The sequence below is a fragment of the Siphateles boraxobius genome, unplaced genomic scaffold, assembly GCF_051911475.1.
Source record: "Siphateles boraxobius isolate OS27281-9 unplaced genomic scaffold, OSU_SipBor_1 22, whole genome shotgun sequence".
NCBI lineage: Eukaryota > Metazoa > Chordata > Actinopteri > Cypriniformes > Leuciscidae > Siphateles > Siphateles boraxobius.
In genome coordinates this window covers 423,927-442,840 of record NW_027508833.1, presented here as the reverse complement: position 1 = coordinate 442,840, position 18,914 = coordinate 423,927, and the positions used below count along the sequence as shown (strand labels likewise).

Sequence of the window (18,914 nt, the reverse complement as noted above, 5' to 3'; positions counted from 1 at the left end):
GCTTCATAGCACAGAAACTGCGCTAGTTAAAATTACAAATGATTTACTTTTAGCTTCTGACCAAGGCTGTATCTCAATACTAGTTCTACTCGATCTTAGCACTGCGTTCGACACTATAGATCATAAAATACTCTTGGATCGACTACAAAACTACACTGGAGTTCAGGGACAGGCATTAAGCTGGTTTAGATCGTACTTATCAGACCGTTATCATTTTGTCTATTTAAACTGGGAAAAATCGAAGATAACATCAGTAGACTATGGAGTGGCGCAAGGATCAGTGTTAGGCCCTCTGCTATTCTCAATATATATGCTGCCACTTGGTAATATTATAAGAAAACATGGAATTAATTTCCACTGTTATGCTGATGACACTCAATTATATATTTCATCACGACCAGATGAAAACACTAACTCATCTAAATTGACAGAGTGTCTCAAAGATATAAAATGCTGGATGACGTGTAATTTCCTGCTATTAAATTCAGATAAAACGGAGGAAAATATTACTTATTGGTCCAAAAAACTACCCACAAAACCTTGTACAATACAACTTTAATTTAGAAGGATGTCCTATTACTTTATCCACTACAGTAAAAGACCTGGGTGTTATACTAGACCACAACTTGTCTTTCGAAAATCAAATTTCATATGTTACAAGAACAGCCTTTTTCCACCTTAGAAACATTGCTAAGCTACGTAACATTGCTCTCTGTTTCTGATGCAGAAAAGTTAGTTCATGCATTCATGACCTCGAGACTAGATTACTGTAATGCTTTATTAGCTGGCTGTCCTGCATCCTCAATAAACAAGCTACAGTTAGTGCAAAATGCAGCTGCTAGAGTTCTTACTAGGTCAAGAAAATATGATCATATAACACCAATTTTATCATCTCTACACTGGTTACCTATTAAGTTCTGTATCAATTACAAAGTACTACTACTGACCTATAAAGCCCTAAATGGTTTAGCTCCTGTGTATTTAATGGACCAAAGATATAAAATCTTTGCTATCTTTGCTTTCCTATCGCCCTACAAACCATCGCGTTCTTTAAGATCACTAAATTCGAGGCTTCTGATCATTCCTAGGATATCTAAGTCCACTAAAGGAGGAAGGGCGTTCTCACATTTAGCTCCTAAACTCTGGAATAGCCTTCCTGATATTGTTCGAGGCTCAGACTCGCTGTCCCAGTTTAAAACTAGATTAAAGACACATCTCTTTAGCCAAGCATTCACATAATGCTTACTTTTTTATAGTACTTTCGAATTAGATCGAATGCATTAATATTATGAACAGCAGCTATGCTAATTATCTCCCATCTGCTCTTCTGGTGTAATCTCGGGACGCTAGTCCCGAGGTAAATAGCGTTCGTCAGCTCCAGTTTGTATCCAGCCTCTCACGGAGACTTCATATGCCCCAACACCTGCGATGAAATGACTAAACAACTGTGAAGAGACGACTCGACGCCTGTGAAGAGATGACTCCACGCCGGCGATATGTTATGCCCTAAATTACTACATGATTAACTAACTGTATTTTTTCTATGTACATTTCTGAAATGCACTTTCTGTAAAGCTGCTTTGAAACAATATGCATTGTGAAAAGCGCTATACAAATAAATTTGAATTGAATTGAATTGAATTGAATACTGTTTTTCGACAACTATATGGCAGGGAAGTATGCAGTTTCGGATACAGCCCTTTTATCAAATAATAGAGACTGACCCTGTGTCTCAATGTCCATACTATTTTATCCTAAACAGTATATGAGATTAAAATAACTGTGTCCCAAAGCATAGTAGGTTGAAAAGAGTATGCCAGAAGTCCCTAGATGGTCTACTATTTCTGCTCAATTTTCGAAGTGTGGATCCGTGCTCACTATAATGACTAATATTGCCCACAACCCATTGCGCTTAAGAGGAAGATTCCGTTCAGAACTACATCCATGAGTTAAGTGATCAGAGTCAGAAGAAAACTAAGTCAGAAAACTACAAAACATGGCGGATGTGTGCGATCCATGGTTAAGTTGAGAGGTTTAGATAAAGGTGTTTGGGTGACCAATAATCAACATTTAAGCTGATTAAAATAGTTATGTAATGTTATCCGTGTTATATTTAATCTGCAACAATTTAACAACAATGTGAACTTTTATAACGATCTGTTAGGCCATTAACTTTAAAATGCATCATTTTGCATTAATATGAGGAGTCTCTGCATGAAAGTTGAACGACTGGCAGATCAACGTGCTTCTGCATTTCTCTCCGATACAGTAGGAAACTAAATTAAATGTGGAGGATTTTATCTTTGACAAGATGAATTACAGGTCAGTTTACGTGACAGGATACGTGTAACTAAGCGACTGAGAGCAACTGTTAAAGACGCTATTTTATATTACAAAGCTATACTCTTCTGTTACTCTTCTGTTATACTTATAGTATAAGGCCACGTTTACACATAGCCGGGTATTTAGAGAAACAAATATTTCCCCCCCTCCGTTTTCAATAATAACATTGTGCACACAACATCGTTTTCAAAAAATTTGTCGTTTACATCAACCCGCATAAATACACCGTCGAGTGCCATCATAACTATGCCAAACCTATGGGCGGCAGTGTAGGGAGAAGGATAAAGCCATGCAAGCCAATCAGAATCGACAACAAACACGAGCGACTTCCTTTTCCTTCTTTTTCCTTTCAAAACAACAAATACACCTCTGTTCCTCGATATAGTACTGCAGTTATATTTGCAAATGCAAACAGGCCAAAAGCGTTTGCACAAAAGTACAAATGAGTACCACCTTAACGGCATCCATGATCAGTAGCCAAACAAACTGCAAACTTAGGGCGCTCACATGACGTTAAGCATTTTCTGGCGCATAATGTGACGTGTGAGAACCTAAAACCCTGTTTTTCCCAGTTGACACGACAACACATAACCGGCATTTTCAGAAATCTTCACTTTGGCCGGAGTTTTTAGAAATAATCGTTTTCTGTGATAAAAACAGGGTTTTCGTGTAAACGAGAGGCCAAACCGCAGGGAAATATCTGCGTTTTCCCTTTGTGTAAACGGGGCCTTAGTAGGCGAATTGAGATGCACCAAGACAAAATGTGAAGAGCGGTGTGTCCCCAAGGCGTGATTTTTTTTCCCAAACCACTTCAGCGGAAATCCCGCCCTGCAGCCGATTCTAAAGTTTTCATTGGTCATGTCAATCACTGTACTGATTGCCTACACCAAACACTGATCCCTAAACCTACCCGTCACTGTAACCTAAACCAATGAAATCGGCTGCAGGGCGGGATTTCCGCTGAAGTGGTTTGGGAAAAAAAATCACGCGTCCCCAAGATGCATTCAATCTACAGGTCCAGAGGAGAATCAAAGGTAATCAATTAATGTAAAAGGGGTGGGGCCAACTTAATTCAAAGCTGTACAAAATGGCAAAGCCAAGCACTGATGTGTGTTGTGGTATTTGAATCCAAATTTGTTAGTATGGGATTCCTGAAAGGTGTGTTCGTAGTGATTTTGGTAGTGGCATTTGATCTGCCTGATGTCTGGGGAAGTTTGAGGTACATTCATAGTCCAAGAAGCATGGGGCCAAAATCAGATCTAGCTTCCAGAAGTCCTGCCCTTTCTCCTCTAGGGCTCTGGAACCCTTTGCAAGTGGCTTCTCAGTTTCAGAGTCCTTTGGGTCCTGACTCCAAAAGCCTTGCACAGGAGCCTTTTGGCCTTCAGGAGAAGCAGCTGTTGCAGGGTCCAGTGAAGCCTTTGGATTGGATGTATCCTGTCGTTCCCGAGGTGCAGAGCGAGTTGGCGGTGGACTTCCAGTTGAGGCAACCCGTGACTCCCAGCAGTGTAGCGGTTCAATGTGGCGAGAACCGGGTTCTTGTAGAGGTCCAGCAGGACTTTTTCAGCAATGGTCAGTTGATCCAGCCAACTGGTCTGTCTTTAGGTGGATGTCCTGTTGTTGGTCAGGATCCTGAGTCTCGAGTGCTCATCTTTGAGTATGAATTACAGGACTGCAACAGCGTGCTGATGGTAAGAACTCCTAAATCTTAATGGGTTATTTGTTGTGGCAGAGGACTTTTCAAGGAAAGTCAGTTCAATTGCTTTTACAAAGCCAGGGCAGCTAAGACCATGTTTTATTTAAATGGATAAATCTTGATTTTTCAAGTTGCTTGCCTTTAAATAACGCTTCAAACAACATCTGATGTAAACTATCCAATAAACCGTATGAAATGAGCTTAAGAAGCCAGAACAATATATATTGTACCTTAATGGTGTTAAAGCTAGATTTTACCCTGGAACAGCCAATGTGCATGTCTCCAAAACATTGACTAACTCTGTTAGAGCACCTTTTCCAAATCATAGCTATATGAGTGCACAGTCTTGGTTTATTGTAGTCTTTGGGATGACCCTCTTGGTAACCACAATCTTTTTTCAGATGAATGAGGATGAGCTTGTCTACACCTTCTCTCTTACCTACACCCCTGAGGCGCTTGCAGGTACTCCGATTACCCGGGCTGATGGTGCAATTGTTGGTGTTCAATGCCATTATCAAAGGTAAGTGATCTTTGACTTTCTGCACTTTCTCGTGCAACTGGGAGACCATTTAATGGGAATTTTCATGAACCGCAGATTCCAAAATGTAAGCAGTGATTCCTTGAGGCCAGCATGGGTTCCTTATGCCTCAACCGAGGCTGGTGAAGAAGTCTTGCTGTTCTCCCTGAAGATCATGATGGGTTGGTTCTTTTTTTTTTCTTTCAATAAAATAAACTTTTACCCTTTTCTGTTGTGGCTGTGCCTAAAATATGTGGGGGGGTTTTTGTAGATGATTGGGCTTATCAGAGACCTTCATACTCCTATTTCCTGGGTGATGTTATTAACATCGAGGCATCTGTGAAGCAGTACAATCATGTGCCTCTGCGTGTGTTTGTGGACCGCTGTGTGGCCACTCAAGTACCTGATGTGAACTCCCTTCCAAGATATTCCTTTATTGAAAATCATGGGTAAGGTCATGGCTCTTGATGCGGTAGGACTGTTTAAGTTGTCTTTTGTAACCCCTGTCACACAGTCATGGGTAAGGTCTAATTGCTTGCTGCTCTACAGTTCATGAGTAGCTCTTTGTGATTGCTATGTCATCAGATGCTTTGTGGATGCCAAAACTACAGCTTCCAGCTCCCGCTTCATGCCTCGATCCCAGGTTGACAAGATCCAGTTCCAGCTGGAGGCTTTTATGTTCCAGGAGGGCAACAGTCCTTCTGTATGTACTATGCATATGAGTTAATTTGACTTTTCCTCCCATCTGCTTTGGTTTTGTGACTTGTCTGTCATCCCTTGCAGATCTACATAACATGCATTCTGAAGGCAAGTATTGCTTCTGCACCCAGTGATGCTCAGCGCAAGTCCTGTTCATTTTCCAATGGGTATGTTTCTTTTTTTTCTTTTTTTTTTTTTTAATTAAAAGCTAACCTTTCTCATGTTGAAGGTTCCATGTCTTTGTCTTGTTGCAGGTGGTTTGCTGCTGATGAAAACAACCAAGTTTGTGGTTGCTGTGACTCAACATGTGGTCCTGATGGTGAATTTGCTGCTTCTCCCTATGGAGGTTTGTAGTGTTTGCTCTTTTCTAATGTTGCTTTTGGTTCAAGTGCTCTAACTTGGATTTTTTTTCTACACTAGGCATTCAGTGGGAAGGCAAGGCCTCACTTGGTCCTGTAATGGTTCAAGGGCAAAAGAGAGGTTCTCAATAAAACTTACTAATCAATCCTTTATTGTATCTGACTGTAATTTTGCTTGTCTTGTTTACCTGCTTTTGACTTGGGAAAAAGTGCCTTATTCTGCCAATGTGGTGAAACTGATAGTCTTACTGTACTGCAAGTCACATCTAGCATGCAACCATAGGGTTCCAGAAGTTAATGGTTTTACTTTCTCCATAGGAGTTTTAAATGATTAACCTTTTGAGTTTGTGAAAGCTCAAGGTTATGCTTTTGAAGCCATCAATTAAACAGGAATTCCTGGTGAAAAGCTTTACTAATAATTAGGTGTATGTAGCTTTCATATGTTCTACTGTACACCCAAAGCGTTTAACAATCATATCAGGGGATCTCTCCTCAACCATCACCAGTGTGCAGTGATGTGACTGCAGCCACGGTACAACGGTGCCAGTGCACTCTCCACACACCAGCTATAGGTGGAGAGAGCCAATTCAACAGATGGGGATTATTAGGAGGCCATGATTGGCAAGGGCCAATGGAGGGAATTTGGGGAGGACCCCAGGGTTACATCTCTACTCTTTATGAGAAGTGCCATGGGATTTTAATGACCATACTGAGTCAGGACCTCGGTTTACATCTCATCTGAAGGATGGTGCTCTTAATTTGGCAAACCTATCATTCCAAAAGAGCTCTGCAGGGAACACCTTGTCCCATGAAGTACTGTGGGTAATGTAACTGAGTCAGACAAGAGAACAGGAATATTAAAAGAGTGCATATTTTGATACTACAACTTCCACAATTTTGAACAGGTTGACTCGTACAAAGACTCATTTGCTGCTGGTTCATTTGAAAATTTTCCTATGGGGTTTTTCAAATTTGACATTTTGATCAACACACTTTTAGTTCAAATTAATGCTACACGTTCATTTTTAGAAATGTTTCTAATAAGAGAACCATTTGTGGTGTGTGCAGTGTACGTTGTATAACAGAATGTCCAAGTATAAGGAAAATCCTAAAGCAACCAGCAGTGACTTGGTCTTCTGGGTTCTGGTGTCATACCTGCAACTCTAAAGACTGAACATGTAATGTGCATGCGCATAACATTTTTCACAAATTCATGTTTTTGTTGTGTGCACGGAGACAATGGTATACTTTTCAAGAACTTGCACTTTGAAATGCATTTTTCAAAAGGTTGCTTTTTAAGGCCCCAAATATGCTGTTATGTAAATGAACAATGCATACAAATTTTTTTTTTTTTGAAAATTGTCATGTGAGTGAGTGCTTTTCAATATCCCTCCTCTCCTCGCTCCATCCTATGACCCGAAAACCGATCGAGCTCAGCCATCATGAAGGACATCTCGTCTCTAATTGCACCACGAGAAGGCAAGGAGTGAGGAGGCTTCCTGAGGAGTCATAAGTGAAAATGCACAGGTGTATCCTTTGCGGAAGTGTTTTATCGACTAAATGTGACGCACATAAAAATTCTCTGTCCCCCCTTTCACATCAGTCACAATCATTTGAATTGATACTTTACCTTTGCAGTTTCGATAAACCACACATCTCACATTTCAACAGGGTATCTCGCTTTATTATTATTTATTATGAATTTCTTAATCTAACTTCAACAACATAAGGGCAGATCCCTTGAGTATTGCCTATGACGCTTTGAAGTGACACTCAAGTCATCCAAATATTCCAATGTATAAATAAGTTTTCCTTTGATTCCTCAGTCCTCCTTTTCTTTCCTTGCAGCCTTCCCGCACTTCCTACAGGGAGTGGAGCTGAGACGCAAGGAAAGGAAGTGAGGGAAGGAAACAAGCATGCAAAAATAAGAATTGAGAAGCACCCAAAGTGCCTGTGGAAAAATCCACACTTGATGACTTGGCCACTTGTCCACACATGCATGTGACAGGAAGTAAGTGCGCAAGACTTTCCCATGTCTTAAAAATAATACACTAAATGTATGGCCTTAATGTAGACTAAACCCACACCATCTCGAATACCGCTTCAGAGTGGTATTCAAGGCTATGCGTGTCAATCGTGCATTGTGTTTGGAAACCTGCATGCCCCGAAATTGCGAGATGTCGAGGAAAACATTTTTAACACTTTATTTTGATGGTCCCTTTTGAACATTCTGTTGACTAAGTGACATTGCAACTACATGTCATCTAACTCGCATTAGAGTGTACGTAGTGTATTAGTACACTGGTATGGTTGGAATAACTTGACATGTACCTGCAATGTTTCTTATAGTCAACAGAATGTCTGTTGGGAACCATCACAATAAAGAGTTAGCAGACAATAAGCAGACAAACTCTTTATTGTGAATGTCCCCAACAGACATTTTACTGACTAATACTGAATAGTAATTTTGCAAGTACGTCAACTTATTCTAACCCTACCAGTCTTCTAATACTGTACTAACACTCTAATGAGAGTAAGTTGACATGTTGGTGCAACGTTACATATAGTCAACAGAATGTGTGAAAGGAACCATAAAAATGGTGGTGGTGGTGGTTGCATTTTATCTGGCTGATGCCTTGGTAAGTTTGTGGTACAGTCATAGTCCAAGAAGCATGGGGCCAAAATCAGATCCAGCTTCCAGAAGACCTGCCCTTTCTTCTCTAGGGCTCTGCAACCCTTTTCAAGTGGCTTCTCAGTTTCAGAATCCTTTGGGTCCTGAATCTAAAAGCCTTGCACAGGAGCCTTTTGGCCTTCAGGAGAAACAGTTGTTGCAGGGTCCAGTAAAGCCTTTGGATTGGAGGTATCCTGTCGTTCCCGAGGTGCAGAGCGAGTCAGAGGTGAACTTCCAGTTGAGGCAGCCCTTGACAATATTTTGCCTTAAGTGTTAAAGCTAGTTTTTACCCTGGAACAGCCAATGTGCATGTTCAATCCTAAGTTCATGTGTCCAAAACATTGACTATCTCTGTTAACACCAGAGCTTCTGAGGGCAGCTGTTGTGATGTGAAGGATTTTACAAATTGGTGATTTTGCTTTTGAGGAATTCCACCATATTGCACAGTGCACCTTTTCCAAATCATAGCTATATGAGTGCACAATCTTGGTGTATGTTAAGTCTATTGGATGACCCTCTTGGTAACTACAATCTTTTTACATATAAATGAGGATGAGCTTGTCTACACCTTCTCTCTCTTACCTACACCCCAGAAGAGTTTGCAGGTACTCCGCTTGGCCAGGCTGATGGTGCAATTGCTGGTGTTCAATGCCATTTTCAAAGGTAAGTATCTCTGTGACTTTCTACACTTTCTTGTGCAACTGGGAGCCCATTTACTGGGTACTTTCATGAACCGCAGACTCCAAAATGTAAGCAGTGATGCCTTGTGGCCAACATGGTTCCCTTTTGCCTCAACCGAGGCTGGTCAAGAAGTCTTGCTGATGTTACAGGATTTTTTATTTCAATAAAATAAACCTTTACCCTTGCTATTGTGTGTGTGTGTGTGTGTGTGTGTGTGTGTGTGTGTGTGTGTGTGTGTGTGTGTGTGTGTGTGTGTGTGTGTGTGTGTGTGTGTGTGTGTGTGTGTGTGTGTGTGTGTGTGTGTGTGTGTGTGTGTGATTGGTCCTAGCAGAGGCCGTCATACTCCCATTTCCACGGTGTTATTAAAGATGCTATAAGTGATGTTGGGTGACGTCACTTCTTGTTGACGTTCAAAGTATTGTCAAAAAAAAATGGAGGCTAGCTAGACCCTCCCTCCTCCTCATCCGCGCACTAACTCCCCAAATCCTTCTTGTCGGTTATTGGTTGGAACAGTTTGTTATGTTTCGTAGTGCGGGTTAGCCCAGTTTGTTTTTGTTGCCGTTTTTGGAGCCTGGGGTGTCTACAGAGACAATGTTTTTTTACAGTGTGTTCAGAGTACAGCAGCTAGCGGATAGTGAGGAGATGTTTGCTGTATGTGATCAAAAACGTTTTGGCCTAAAAAACGCGTGACATTGCTTAGAGCACCTTTAACATCGAGGGATCTGTGAAGCAGCACAATTATGTGCCTCTGTGTGTTTGTGGATGGCTGTGTGGCCATTCAAGTACCTGATGTGAATTCTCTTCCGAGATATTCCTTAACTGGGAATCATGGGTAAGGTCACGGCCCTTGATGTGGTTTGACTGTGACACAGTGGTTACAAAAAGCTACTTAAACTATGTAATGGGTAAGGTGTCTCTGTTTGAGCTTGATGCTCTATAGTTGACTTTCATGAGTTACTCTTTGTGATTGTTTTGTCGTCAGGTGCTTTGTGGATGCCAAAACTACAGCTTCCAGCTCCCGCTTCATGCCTCGGTCCCAGGTTGACAAGATCCATTTCCAGCTGGAGGCGTTTGTACCAGGAGGGCAACAGTCCTTCTGTATGTACTACAAATATCATTAATTAATTTGACTCCTCCCATCTGGTTTGGTTTTGTGACTTGTATGTCATGGTAAGGCCTCACTTGGTCCCTTAATGGTTCAAGGGCAAAAGACTAGTTATCAATAAAATTGAGGAATCAGTCTTGTTTCTGACTTGTCACTTTGTCTTGTCTAGTTTAACTGCTTTTGACTCGGTGGTTCATACAGTTAATGTTTGGAAACGGATTGTCACTACCTCTACAGCTCCAATATAGAGTGCAGCAGTTGGGTTCTGGAGGTTTAAACCATTTTTCTCCATGGGAATAAGTCCATGTATATTACAACTTAAGTTCAGTTTCTGCCTCAAGTCAAACTTGTAAAACCAAGCTGGTTTGTTACTGTGTACATTACAATTTTACTCCTTACCTATAAAGTGCTCCATAATTTGGCACCTCATTATCTTGCAGCTCTTCATATATACACACTGTGTTCCTCGATCATCTAATGCAGACTTGTTGGTTCCAAACTTGAAGTTGAGTTCTTTTGGTGGTAGGGCTTTAGTTGTGCAGGACCTATATGTAATTCCTCTGTCATATGCAAGCTGGAGTCAATTTTCCATCAAAGTTCAGATAATGTGTCCGTTGAGAATAGCTTTTAATGATTCGAGTTTTTGGATGCTTCGTACAATATAAAGCAAGGTAGTAAATTACTGCCTTGAAAGGTGCCTCTAAGTAAACTGGGTTAAAAACAACTCTATAGGATAAAACACATTTTGGGTTAATTTTACCCGGCATAATGTTGTGGCAATTCTGTCGAGTCCATATCGTCAAAGCCTGCGCCCAGTTTGCAGACATATTTATCAAAGAATCCAGTGAAATGTATCGAATACGAATTATTTTCAACTCAGACATTCACATTGTTGAAAATAAACAACCACATTCCTAGCATTAGGATCATTTGGAAGGTAATGTTGTTTTTAGTCCAGTGAGTGATCCTGTGCTCTTCTGTCTTCCTCATCTCACTAATGCCAGTGGGCGGGGCCTAAGCTCATCTTCTGCAGAGGCGGTCTTTCACTACCTTATTACATCATAAAGAGACACACACCAGGACGAGTCGTGCACTGGGCCTGGTCACAATAAAAGTTGATTTTGGACTAACAAGGACATTTTCAGTTTCGAAACTCTCAGGATATTTTTATAAATTGATGACCTCTTATGTCAAAACCTCAAGGAAAATTGGATTTTTCATTTCATGACCCCTTTAAACTGATTTGAATTACTGTAAGTAGAATCTCATAACTTAAGTTAAAATTGTTTAACTTGTTTGAGTTAAAGTAATGGAAGAACTTAAGTTCCCACAGTTTATTTTTATTAATGTTTAACATAATAACTGGTGGAAAAACTGCTTTACCCATGGTGCTCTTAAGAAACTTCAGTGAGCAAATTGCACCAAGAGGTCTTCAGGGAATGCCATGTCACCATAATGCATTCTCTCATATTTTGTGACTACTCAACTTTTTTTCATTTGCAATTCTTTGTGGGATAGTTATTTCCATCAAAGCTATTAAGTCCAGCCTATTGTGTTTTGTTCAATTTTCATATAATTATTTTTTAATCTTCAAATAAAAGTTTGGGATTCATTGACCTGGTTGGCTTAGTACTTAAACAATGCTGCTGAAAAATTGGTCTTGCACTGTTTTGTTATTGGAGTTTTAGGTTCTCTTCCTAAAAGGTGGGTAGCGAGTGACCTTTTGTGCCATTAATCTGTTTGTGTGTCACTTATGCAACATCTCAGGCATTTTGTTTCTTGCACAGCACAGTTTCACAATGAATGTCAATCTCTGAGTTTAGATTCTGATGTGTTTATTGCTTACAAAACAGATACAATTTCCACAGTCCATTAAAAACACTCATGCTCAATGATTAAAAACAAAGACAATTTGTTCAGGGATGTTTTAATTTAATTATTTGAATGCAAAGTTGAACTGAAACCCAGTTTGTTGCATGGACCATCATGTAGTTTCAGGCTTTGAAGTTTTAGTCTCACTTTTTTCCTTTTTGTTCACCTTTTTTCCCATGTTCACCTCCTTTCCCATGTTCACCTCCTTTCCCATGTTCACCTCCTTTCCCATGTTCACCTCCTTTCCCATGTTCACCTCCTTTCCCATGTTCACCTCCTGACTTCCCTTTCTCATGGCCCTTTCCATGCTTTCCCTAGAAGACATAGCAGTAAAACAGATGTGTCATTGGATATGTTAAAGTTGCATCATATGTTTTTCACCATTACATTTTTATTTATTTTTTACCTTTCCACCTTCCTCTGAGCCCAATGAGACAGGAAATATGACAATATGATTAGCATAAAATGGAAAAGTTCTTTAACTGTTTGGCTAAGTGTTTGAAGTTATTGTCTTCATACCTCACAGTGGGAATCCGCTTCTCCGCAATCCTGTTAATATACAGTATGATCAGTGTATCATTCTTTAAAATTAACCTTTTATTTAATGAATGAATTGCTATGCACATTTAAAAATATAAATATCTCACCTTCTTTGGTGCTGTAGTAGACATTAGGAAAACAAAAATAAGGGCATTTAATGAAAACAATTTGAAAAGTGTAAATGTAAAACATCTTAAACATTTAATACAATGTCTGTCGATGCCACAAACAGAAAGATGTCAATATATTTAGATAAAATATCACTTACGTTTATCACACATGTTGAGATTTTCTGATTTGCAATTTGGCAGTAAAGTTGAACTATAAAAAAAAAGTCATAAGCGAATTTGCCTTTGACTGCATGCTTGAATTATATGTATTATTTCACAAGGTTATAATCAGCAAATGAATTTTCTAAATGCAATAAATTATTCAATCTGTGTTGGTTTCTCTCATCAAACAGTCACATTAATCATGCATTTGACAAATATCTCTCAGTCCTGTTGCAGCGAATAAATGAAGAATGTCTTACCTCTTGTCTTGTCTTCTTTCAGTGTGGAAATAATGTTTCCCTGCTGTATTTATACGTTTAGGTCCGCCCTCAGGTGACACGGATACCTGCTCATCCGCACCCAAGAGTGGATAAACAAGTCTGCGTTTGGAGTCTGCGCGCTCACATAAAAAGAGTTGAATGATAATTATATGTTTAATATCAACTGTGTTTTCTGGATATGCTAAAAATGTGTCTTAAATCTCCTCTATTAGTATGTTTCATGTATTTGAGTGCATGACTGATGCACTAAACATCACACTTTATTTCGACATTAGACACTATAAGTAACTTTGCAAGTACATATCAACTTATTCTACTAACCCGCACCCTAATCTAACAGTTGGCTTGTAGTTGCAAAGTTAAGACATCTGATCCCTACATGTATAAACATGTGCGTTTAAATGTAAAAGTTCTCTTACTGTAAAATGGTGATGTTTTATTGCTTTTCATGGGGAGAGGAATGTTATTGTCCCACACTGATGCAATCTGAATGGAGAAACGCCCAAAATATCTTGGCAAGTCCACAGAAATAGGCAGTTGAAGGAATCATAATTACAGCCTCCGTTTCCACTTCACAAACCAGAAAATCTACAAAAGTCAGAAAGATCTTGTGAGATGCTAACCCAACTGTCTGTGACTACAGTAGAGTTTACATGAGACGATGCAGAGAAACATTTTACAAACTCTCAGAAAATGTGTACAAAAAATTACCTTTATAGGTACAGCTGCTTGTCACTGTAGCATTACCCTTAAAAGGACATCTTTATACCTTTTTTACCCCTAAAGGTGCATTTTAGAGTAGAAATATGAATCTTAAGGTACTACTGTGAATTTAGGGGTTAATTAGGGTCAAAGTTGTCTGTTGTCACTGGGGTGATACCTTTTCATAAGATATACGTTCGTTCCTTTTAAGTACTAATGTTCCTTTAAGGTATGTACTCTTTAGTTACTAAGGTGTGAAAGATATTGCAGTTGCAGCTTTTGTACCTTTTTTTCTGAATGCACTGGCCCAGTAACAAGCTGTTACAAGGTACAATTTTTTTCTGAGAGTGAATGAAAAAGTTCACGTTCATTCAAAGTAATCATCTTTCATAATTCAATAACCAAACTTTTTCACTGAACTGACTTGTTAGAGCCGCATACAGCAGAATTTGGATTAGCCTCATATTTGATGAGGTTTGCATCATTGATTCCGTTATTTTTCTGTTACTGTGAAGCCATCTTTATTGTGTAACGCACCATAGAAATAGATCTGACTTTACTCAAATTCAAAAGAAAACAACTGAAAGTGTTAGCTGATCTTCATTTGCATTTGAGGTAATTAAAGTCAGGAAACTTATTTTGATTGGTCATAACTTACTGATCATATATTTTTTTACAGTGTAGGTTGTAAGACTGGAAAAACTGGAAGAGAGGGCTATTCTCTAAAATAACAAAAGAAATTACCTGTGGAAATGAATGTGAACAATTATCATACAGTTTTATACATGTTTGGTATCATTTGAAATGTCTCAGTGCGACTGGCACAAATGTCTCATTCCCAAAGAAGTAAACCAAAAGGTAATACAGTTCTTAAAGGTTTAGGAATATCTTGCACACAGGAGGGTGTGACTTTCAGACAAATGGTCGTCTACTCACAAAAGGTGTGACTTCCGAAAGCAAATTACCATGTTATGTGAAGGAGGTTATGGCTATATAATGGAATGCAGCAAAAGAATCAGAGCCTTTTCTGTAGCTCAGATCAGCCCGTGAGGTTCATGTATTTCTTAGGCCTTGTCCACACAGACACGGGTATTTTTATAACCGTGACTTTTTTTACGCGGCCCGGCCGTTCGTCCACATGGAATCGCAGTATCAGGTCACTGAAACCGAACATTTTTGAAAACCCCTGCCAGGGTGAGGATTTGCAGTGTTGTCGTGTACACAGTAAAACCGGGGTTTTTGCCTTGCGACGTTATCCGCTGTGTTTGACGTCAGATTGTGCGCCGCTGCGTACGTCTCGACAGTGCTTGATAGCGTGTTTTTGCGTTTTCATGTAGACGGAGATTTTTTTGAAACCGAGCATTTCTGGATGGGATTTGTTTTTTAAACGCTGGAGGAAAAACTCCGGTTATAAAAATACCCGTGTCCGTGTGGACTAGGCCTTAAACGTCGGGTTAACATTTCTCCTCTTTATTCAAGAGCATTTGAAGTTTTGTATTGATTATCTTTGAACTGATTATGAAATTGTTATGATACATTTACCTGACAATAAATTGTTACATTTGATTATTCTAACTGACTTTGACATAATTTACATTAGAGTTAAAATGAATAGTCAAACATTCGCTCACATTTAATGATGCACGGATTTCATTAAAACCTTTTTTCATTTATGGAGTCAGATGAAATGAGTTAATACATATGAGAAAATGTATTTCATTTAATCTTGAATTAAATTAAAAGAGTTGTAACACGCAGAGCCCTTCACCCGCTGATCAGAAGACCCTCATTGGCCTGATCCAGCGCGGCTTTACAAGGTTGATTCAGCAATATCAAATAATATATTTGACTTAAATAAAACCTGTTCATTTAGATGGTGTAATATTTAGATTACCAATTTGTTTCACAAATTAGATCTTTTAAAATATCTATCTCATATTTATCCTGGACAGAACTAAGAATTTACGAAGGTTTCCCTAAGGATATTGATTCATGTTAAAGTTTGCATAAGTTCACATGTAAACTGACACTAGATGTTGAGCTTGAGAATAGAATTGAAGTATTGCTTGATGGTGTATGTTTGTTTTATATTCTTTTGAAACATAAAGCATTAGGGTGTTTGCTCTGTGAATCTGGATTAACCCGCTCTGTGTTTGTAAAGGTGTATGAATGAGTTGCATATATAGAGGATTGTGCACCCGTCATCTATAATTGATTTAATAAAGCATGTTAACAAGCAGATCCATGGGAGAAAATGTGTTAAATTCTCATGAATTTCCCCTTTTCATTTATGCTTTGTATCACAGACAGGGCTTAGATTGGCCTCAGTTCAAGTAGGCCATTTTAGTATCTTTTATAAACGTGCCTTATAAAACATTGTGTGAGACAATGCCACTGACATATTTTAAGATCTGTCAGTGCACGTTGCTTTCAGATCAAACATGTATGTCTGTGAAACAGGGGGATGATTTTATTATTTTTTCATTAGATTTTGGGGGTAAATTGTGATGTGTTCCTGACAGGTTTCATGAGATTCGCTTCATCAAAACTACTTATGCAAGGTTCTTGATATCACACCACTTAGGCTTTTGCTTTAACTAGGTTAACCAACTCCATGCCAAGAAGGTGAGAGTTCTTGACTGTAATCCTTAGAGAATGAACAGGTTTGGTCATGTTTACCATCACAGAACATTGACACACACATGCACATTGACAGTTGGTTGCCAAGAGCCCAATCCTACATTTTTAGATGTTAGCCTTTTGTAGAAATACCTTTAAATAGCAAAATTTAACAAAAGTCAGTTTCTGACTATAGTACATGATACCTCCAGGAGATGACATAATTTTAAAAGGAAAACACCACAAAATATTTTAGTGACAATGATGTACCACTATAGTGTTTGTTAATGTTTGAAATGACATAAATCAGTTAGATGAGGTGTTTTAAAAATATAAAGATGAACTTGCAGTTATAATCAAGTTAATAAAGTTGAGGTGCAGATTTTAATCCTTTTATAAAAACATTCCTTAAAAACAACGCAAGCATATTTAAAAGCATATTCTTGTTATGACTAGTGAAAGCTGATAGTCTGGGACAAGCACCGGTATTATTCACATTAATGACATGAGTCACTGCTTTAACACCTCACTCTCATCTGATTGGTCGACATGGAGGTGTGTCTGATCAACATAAAACCTGCTACTATACTGAACTTCAGGTTTATTTTTTAAAAGATCTTGGCGTTTCCAAAAGTCTCGTAATGTAGCATACTTGCGGTCTAATTTTTTTGTTTTTTGTTTCAAAATTGTTTTGATACGCATGAAAAGAGGTTAAAATGTGAATTTTTAAAAAAAGGAAATAAATACTGGTTATAATGTTTTGTGTTTATAACATTTAAAATCACCACACAATGTTAAACATGGCATTAAAATTCCAAGCACAAAAAAATAGAAACATATAACCTATTAAACAAGCCTTAATGTCACATGTGCAAACCCAGTATATTCAGATAAATGCATCTAGCCATTTTCTCCACATTGCTCATGTTTTATAAAGCAGAACGGGGTGGAAAAATGGGAGGTTTGAAAAGCTTAAGGTAACACAAACAGTGTAGTATTTAATGCTGAATGTATCACTTTTTTGATCTTACATGTGTAGTTTGGGGGTGAGATATGTGTGCTTTGCTTTTTGGTTTATGAGAAGACACACATAAATATGCTCAAAGAGCAGGTATCTATTTGAGTGTGTAACATGAAACCACAGTGACATCTGAATCTCCTTTTTAATGGTCTGCATACACAGCCGTAGTGTTGTGGAGATGAGCGGTCATGTAGTAAAACACTTTGTTTCCCCTCGAGCAACAGGTGTGGTTTACGCTCAGTGTTTCAGGTGTGCCCTCTGAAACAGACTGATTTGGGATTTTTATTTGATATTTACCCTATGAATATAATATATTTTCAGTTTCACTAGCATTCAATACCTATATCTTGAACTAAACCATCTATACAGTAGATAAAACACTCGTGTAATAGTTTCATGCAATGTTGCTTTTATTATAGATGTGCACTTTGACCCAATTCCTGGTTTTGGACACTGTTTATTCTGTCGTTGCACTGTTTAATAGCCTATGTGTAGCCTATATATATTGCCAAGAACGTCTACTGCCCAGAGACTTAATGATCAAATGCTAAACTTCCTTGAGAGAAATAAAAATAGACTCAAATGAGTCAACAGTTGTCATAAATAAAATGAAGAGCACAGCTATGAAAGTGCGTAGTAGCTCAGATCACGTGGTCCCGCACTTTCGTCACTGAGCAGCAGGTGGCGCCCGATCTGAAGCGCGCGGTGACGTCACTCAGTCAGGCCTCAGTTCAATCTGCTAATAATGAAATTAACTTGTGTTTTATACCTAGTTGGCAGGTAAGAGGTTCCACATCCACCCTGAATACTGGTTTATCTGATTATTTTACCTCATTTGATCATAATTTTTCTTTTTTAATGTCTGAAGTGTTATAAAAATGCAACATAAAAATGCTGAACGCGTTTTTGACGTTAACGTTACAATACAAACATAGAGTTGTCAAATCTGTGATTTACAACTCCATCTCAGATGTAACGTTAAGTTAGTTAATGTAATGTTTCAGAGGTATAAGTTACATAACATTATTTTTGTCTTAAACACATTATTGTTGATGGTTTAGTGCTGTTTTATTCTAGTTTGATTGATTGCTAGTCTACCCAGCTAACAATAATATGTTCTAAAAACGTTTTATAACCGTTATGAAAAAGTTCGTTCGGAATGTTTTTGAACTTTCAAAACGTTTAGTTTTTTCAACAAAAAAATGTAAAAACTTTTTTTCTTGGTTATGCGAATGTTTAATCGTTTTGCAAAGTAACTTAATGTGGGACCAATTTGAACCATCTGGTAGAAAGTAGGACATTAAAAACATTCTAACGTCCAAATGAAATGTTTCAGAAAAACGTTTCATGAAAGATGTATAAACAATGTTTTTGTGCTAACGTTTTGAGAACAATATTAAAGACCAGGTTACTTTGAATGAACGTTTTATTTAAGTTACTGGAAGAACGTTTGTTCTTAACTTTGAGGACCTTGTCACAACTTTCTGAGAATGTTCCTGTTTGCTAACTTTACGTTAGTTGATGCAGTTTAGAGTCTGA

The 18,914-nt window shown here is 38.5% G+C and overlaps 2 protein-coding genes and 1 long non-coding RNA gene across 5 annotated transcripts in view; 2 read left to right on the top strand and 1 right to left on the bottom strand.

Annotated features, from left to right (window-relative positions):
• Positions 1-3,429: 3,429 nt before the first annotated feature.
• On the top strand, positions 3,430-5,762 carry LOC143746455 (zona pellucida sperm-binding protein 3-like). Its single transcript, XM_077238250.1, has 8 exons — positions 3,430-4,031; positions 4,438-4,556; positions 4,632-4,735; positions 4,825-5,002; positions 5,139-5,256; positions 5,337-5,419; positions 5,507-5,598; positions 5,673-5,762. The coding sequence occupies exons 1-8, from the start codon at positions 3,450-3,452 to the stop codon at positions 5,741-5,743; spliced, it is 1,347 nt and encodes a 448-aa protein (XP_077094365.1). The 5' UTR covers positions 3,430-3,449; the 3' UTR covers positions 5,744-5,762.
• A 6,612-nt stretch (positions 5,763-12,374) lies between these two features.
• LOC143746481 (uncharacterized) lies at positions 12,375-13,577 on the bottom strand. Of its 3 annotated transcripts, none has more exons than XR_013206565.1 (4): positions 13,453-13,577; positions 13,013-13,145; positions 12,749-12,801; positions 12,375-12,598 (listed from the first exon to the last, which is right to left on the bottom strand). It is a non-coding gene; the product is annotated as an uncharacterized LOC143746481 (long non-coding RNA). The 3 variants fall into 3 exon arrangements; XR_013206564.1 differs by having other exon boundaries at positions 13,013-13,152; positions 13,453-13,542; XR_013206566.1 differs by having other exon boundaries at positions 13,013-13,098; positions 13,453-13,488.
• A 4,475-nt stretch (positions 13,578-18,052) lies between these two features.
• Positions 18,053-18,914, top strand: part of ccdc9b (coiled-coil domain containing 9B) — a 38,360-nt gene continuing 37,498 nt past the window's right edge. The window contains exon 1 of the mRNA XM_077238279.1: positions 18,053-18,155. The gene's annotated coding sequence lies outside the window, so the exon portion shown is untranslated. The remainder of the gene's footprint in view (positions 18,156-18,914) is intronic.

What these genes read in the sequence shown, in the direction of transcription:
- LOC143746455 (XM_077238250.1), top strand. Translation starts at nt 3,450, where the DNA reads ATGTGTGTTGTGGTATTTGAATCCAAATTTGTTAGTATGGGATTCCTG. An exon ending in CTCCCTGAAGATCATGATGG is followed by an intron (nt 4,736 to 4,824) that starts GTTGGTTCTTTT and finishes GGGTTTTTGTAG; the next exon opens with ATGATTGGGCTTATCAGAGA. An exon ending in TCCTTTATTGAAAATCATGG is followed by an intron (nt 5,003 to 5,138) that starts GTAAGGTCATGG and finishes CTATGTCATCAG; the next exon opens with ATGCTTTGTGGATGCCAAAA.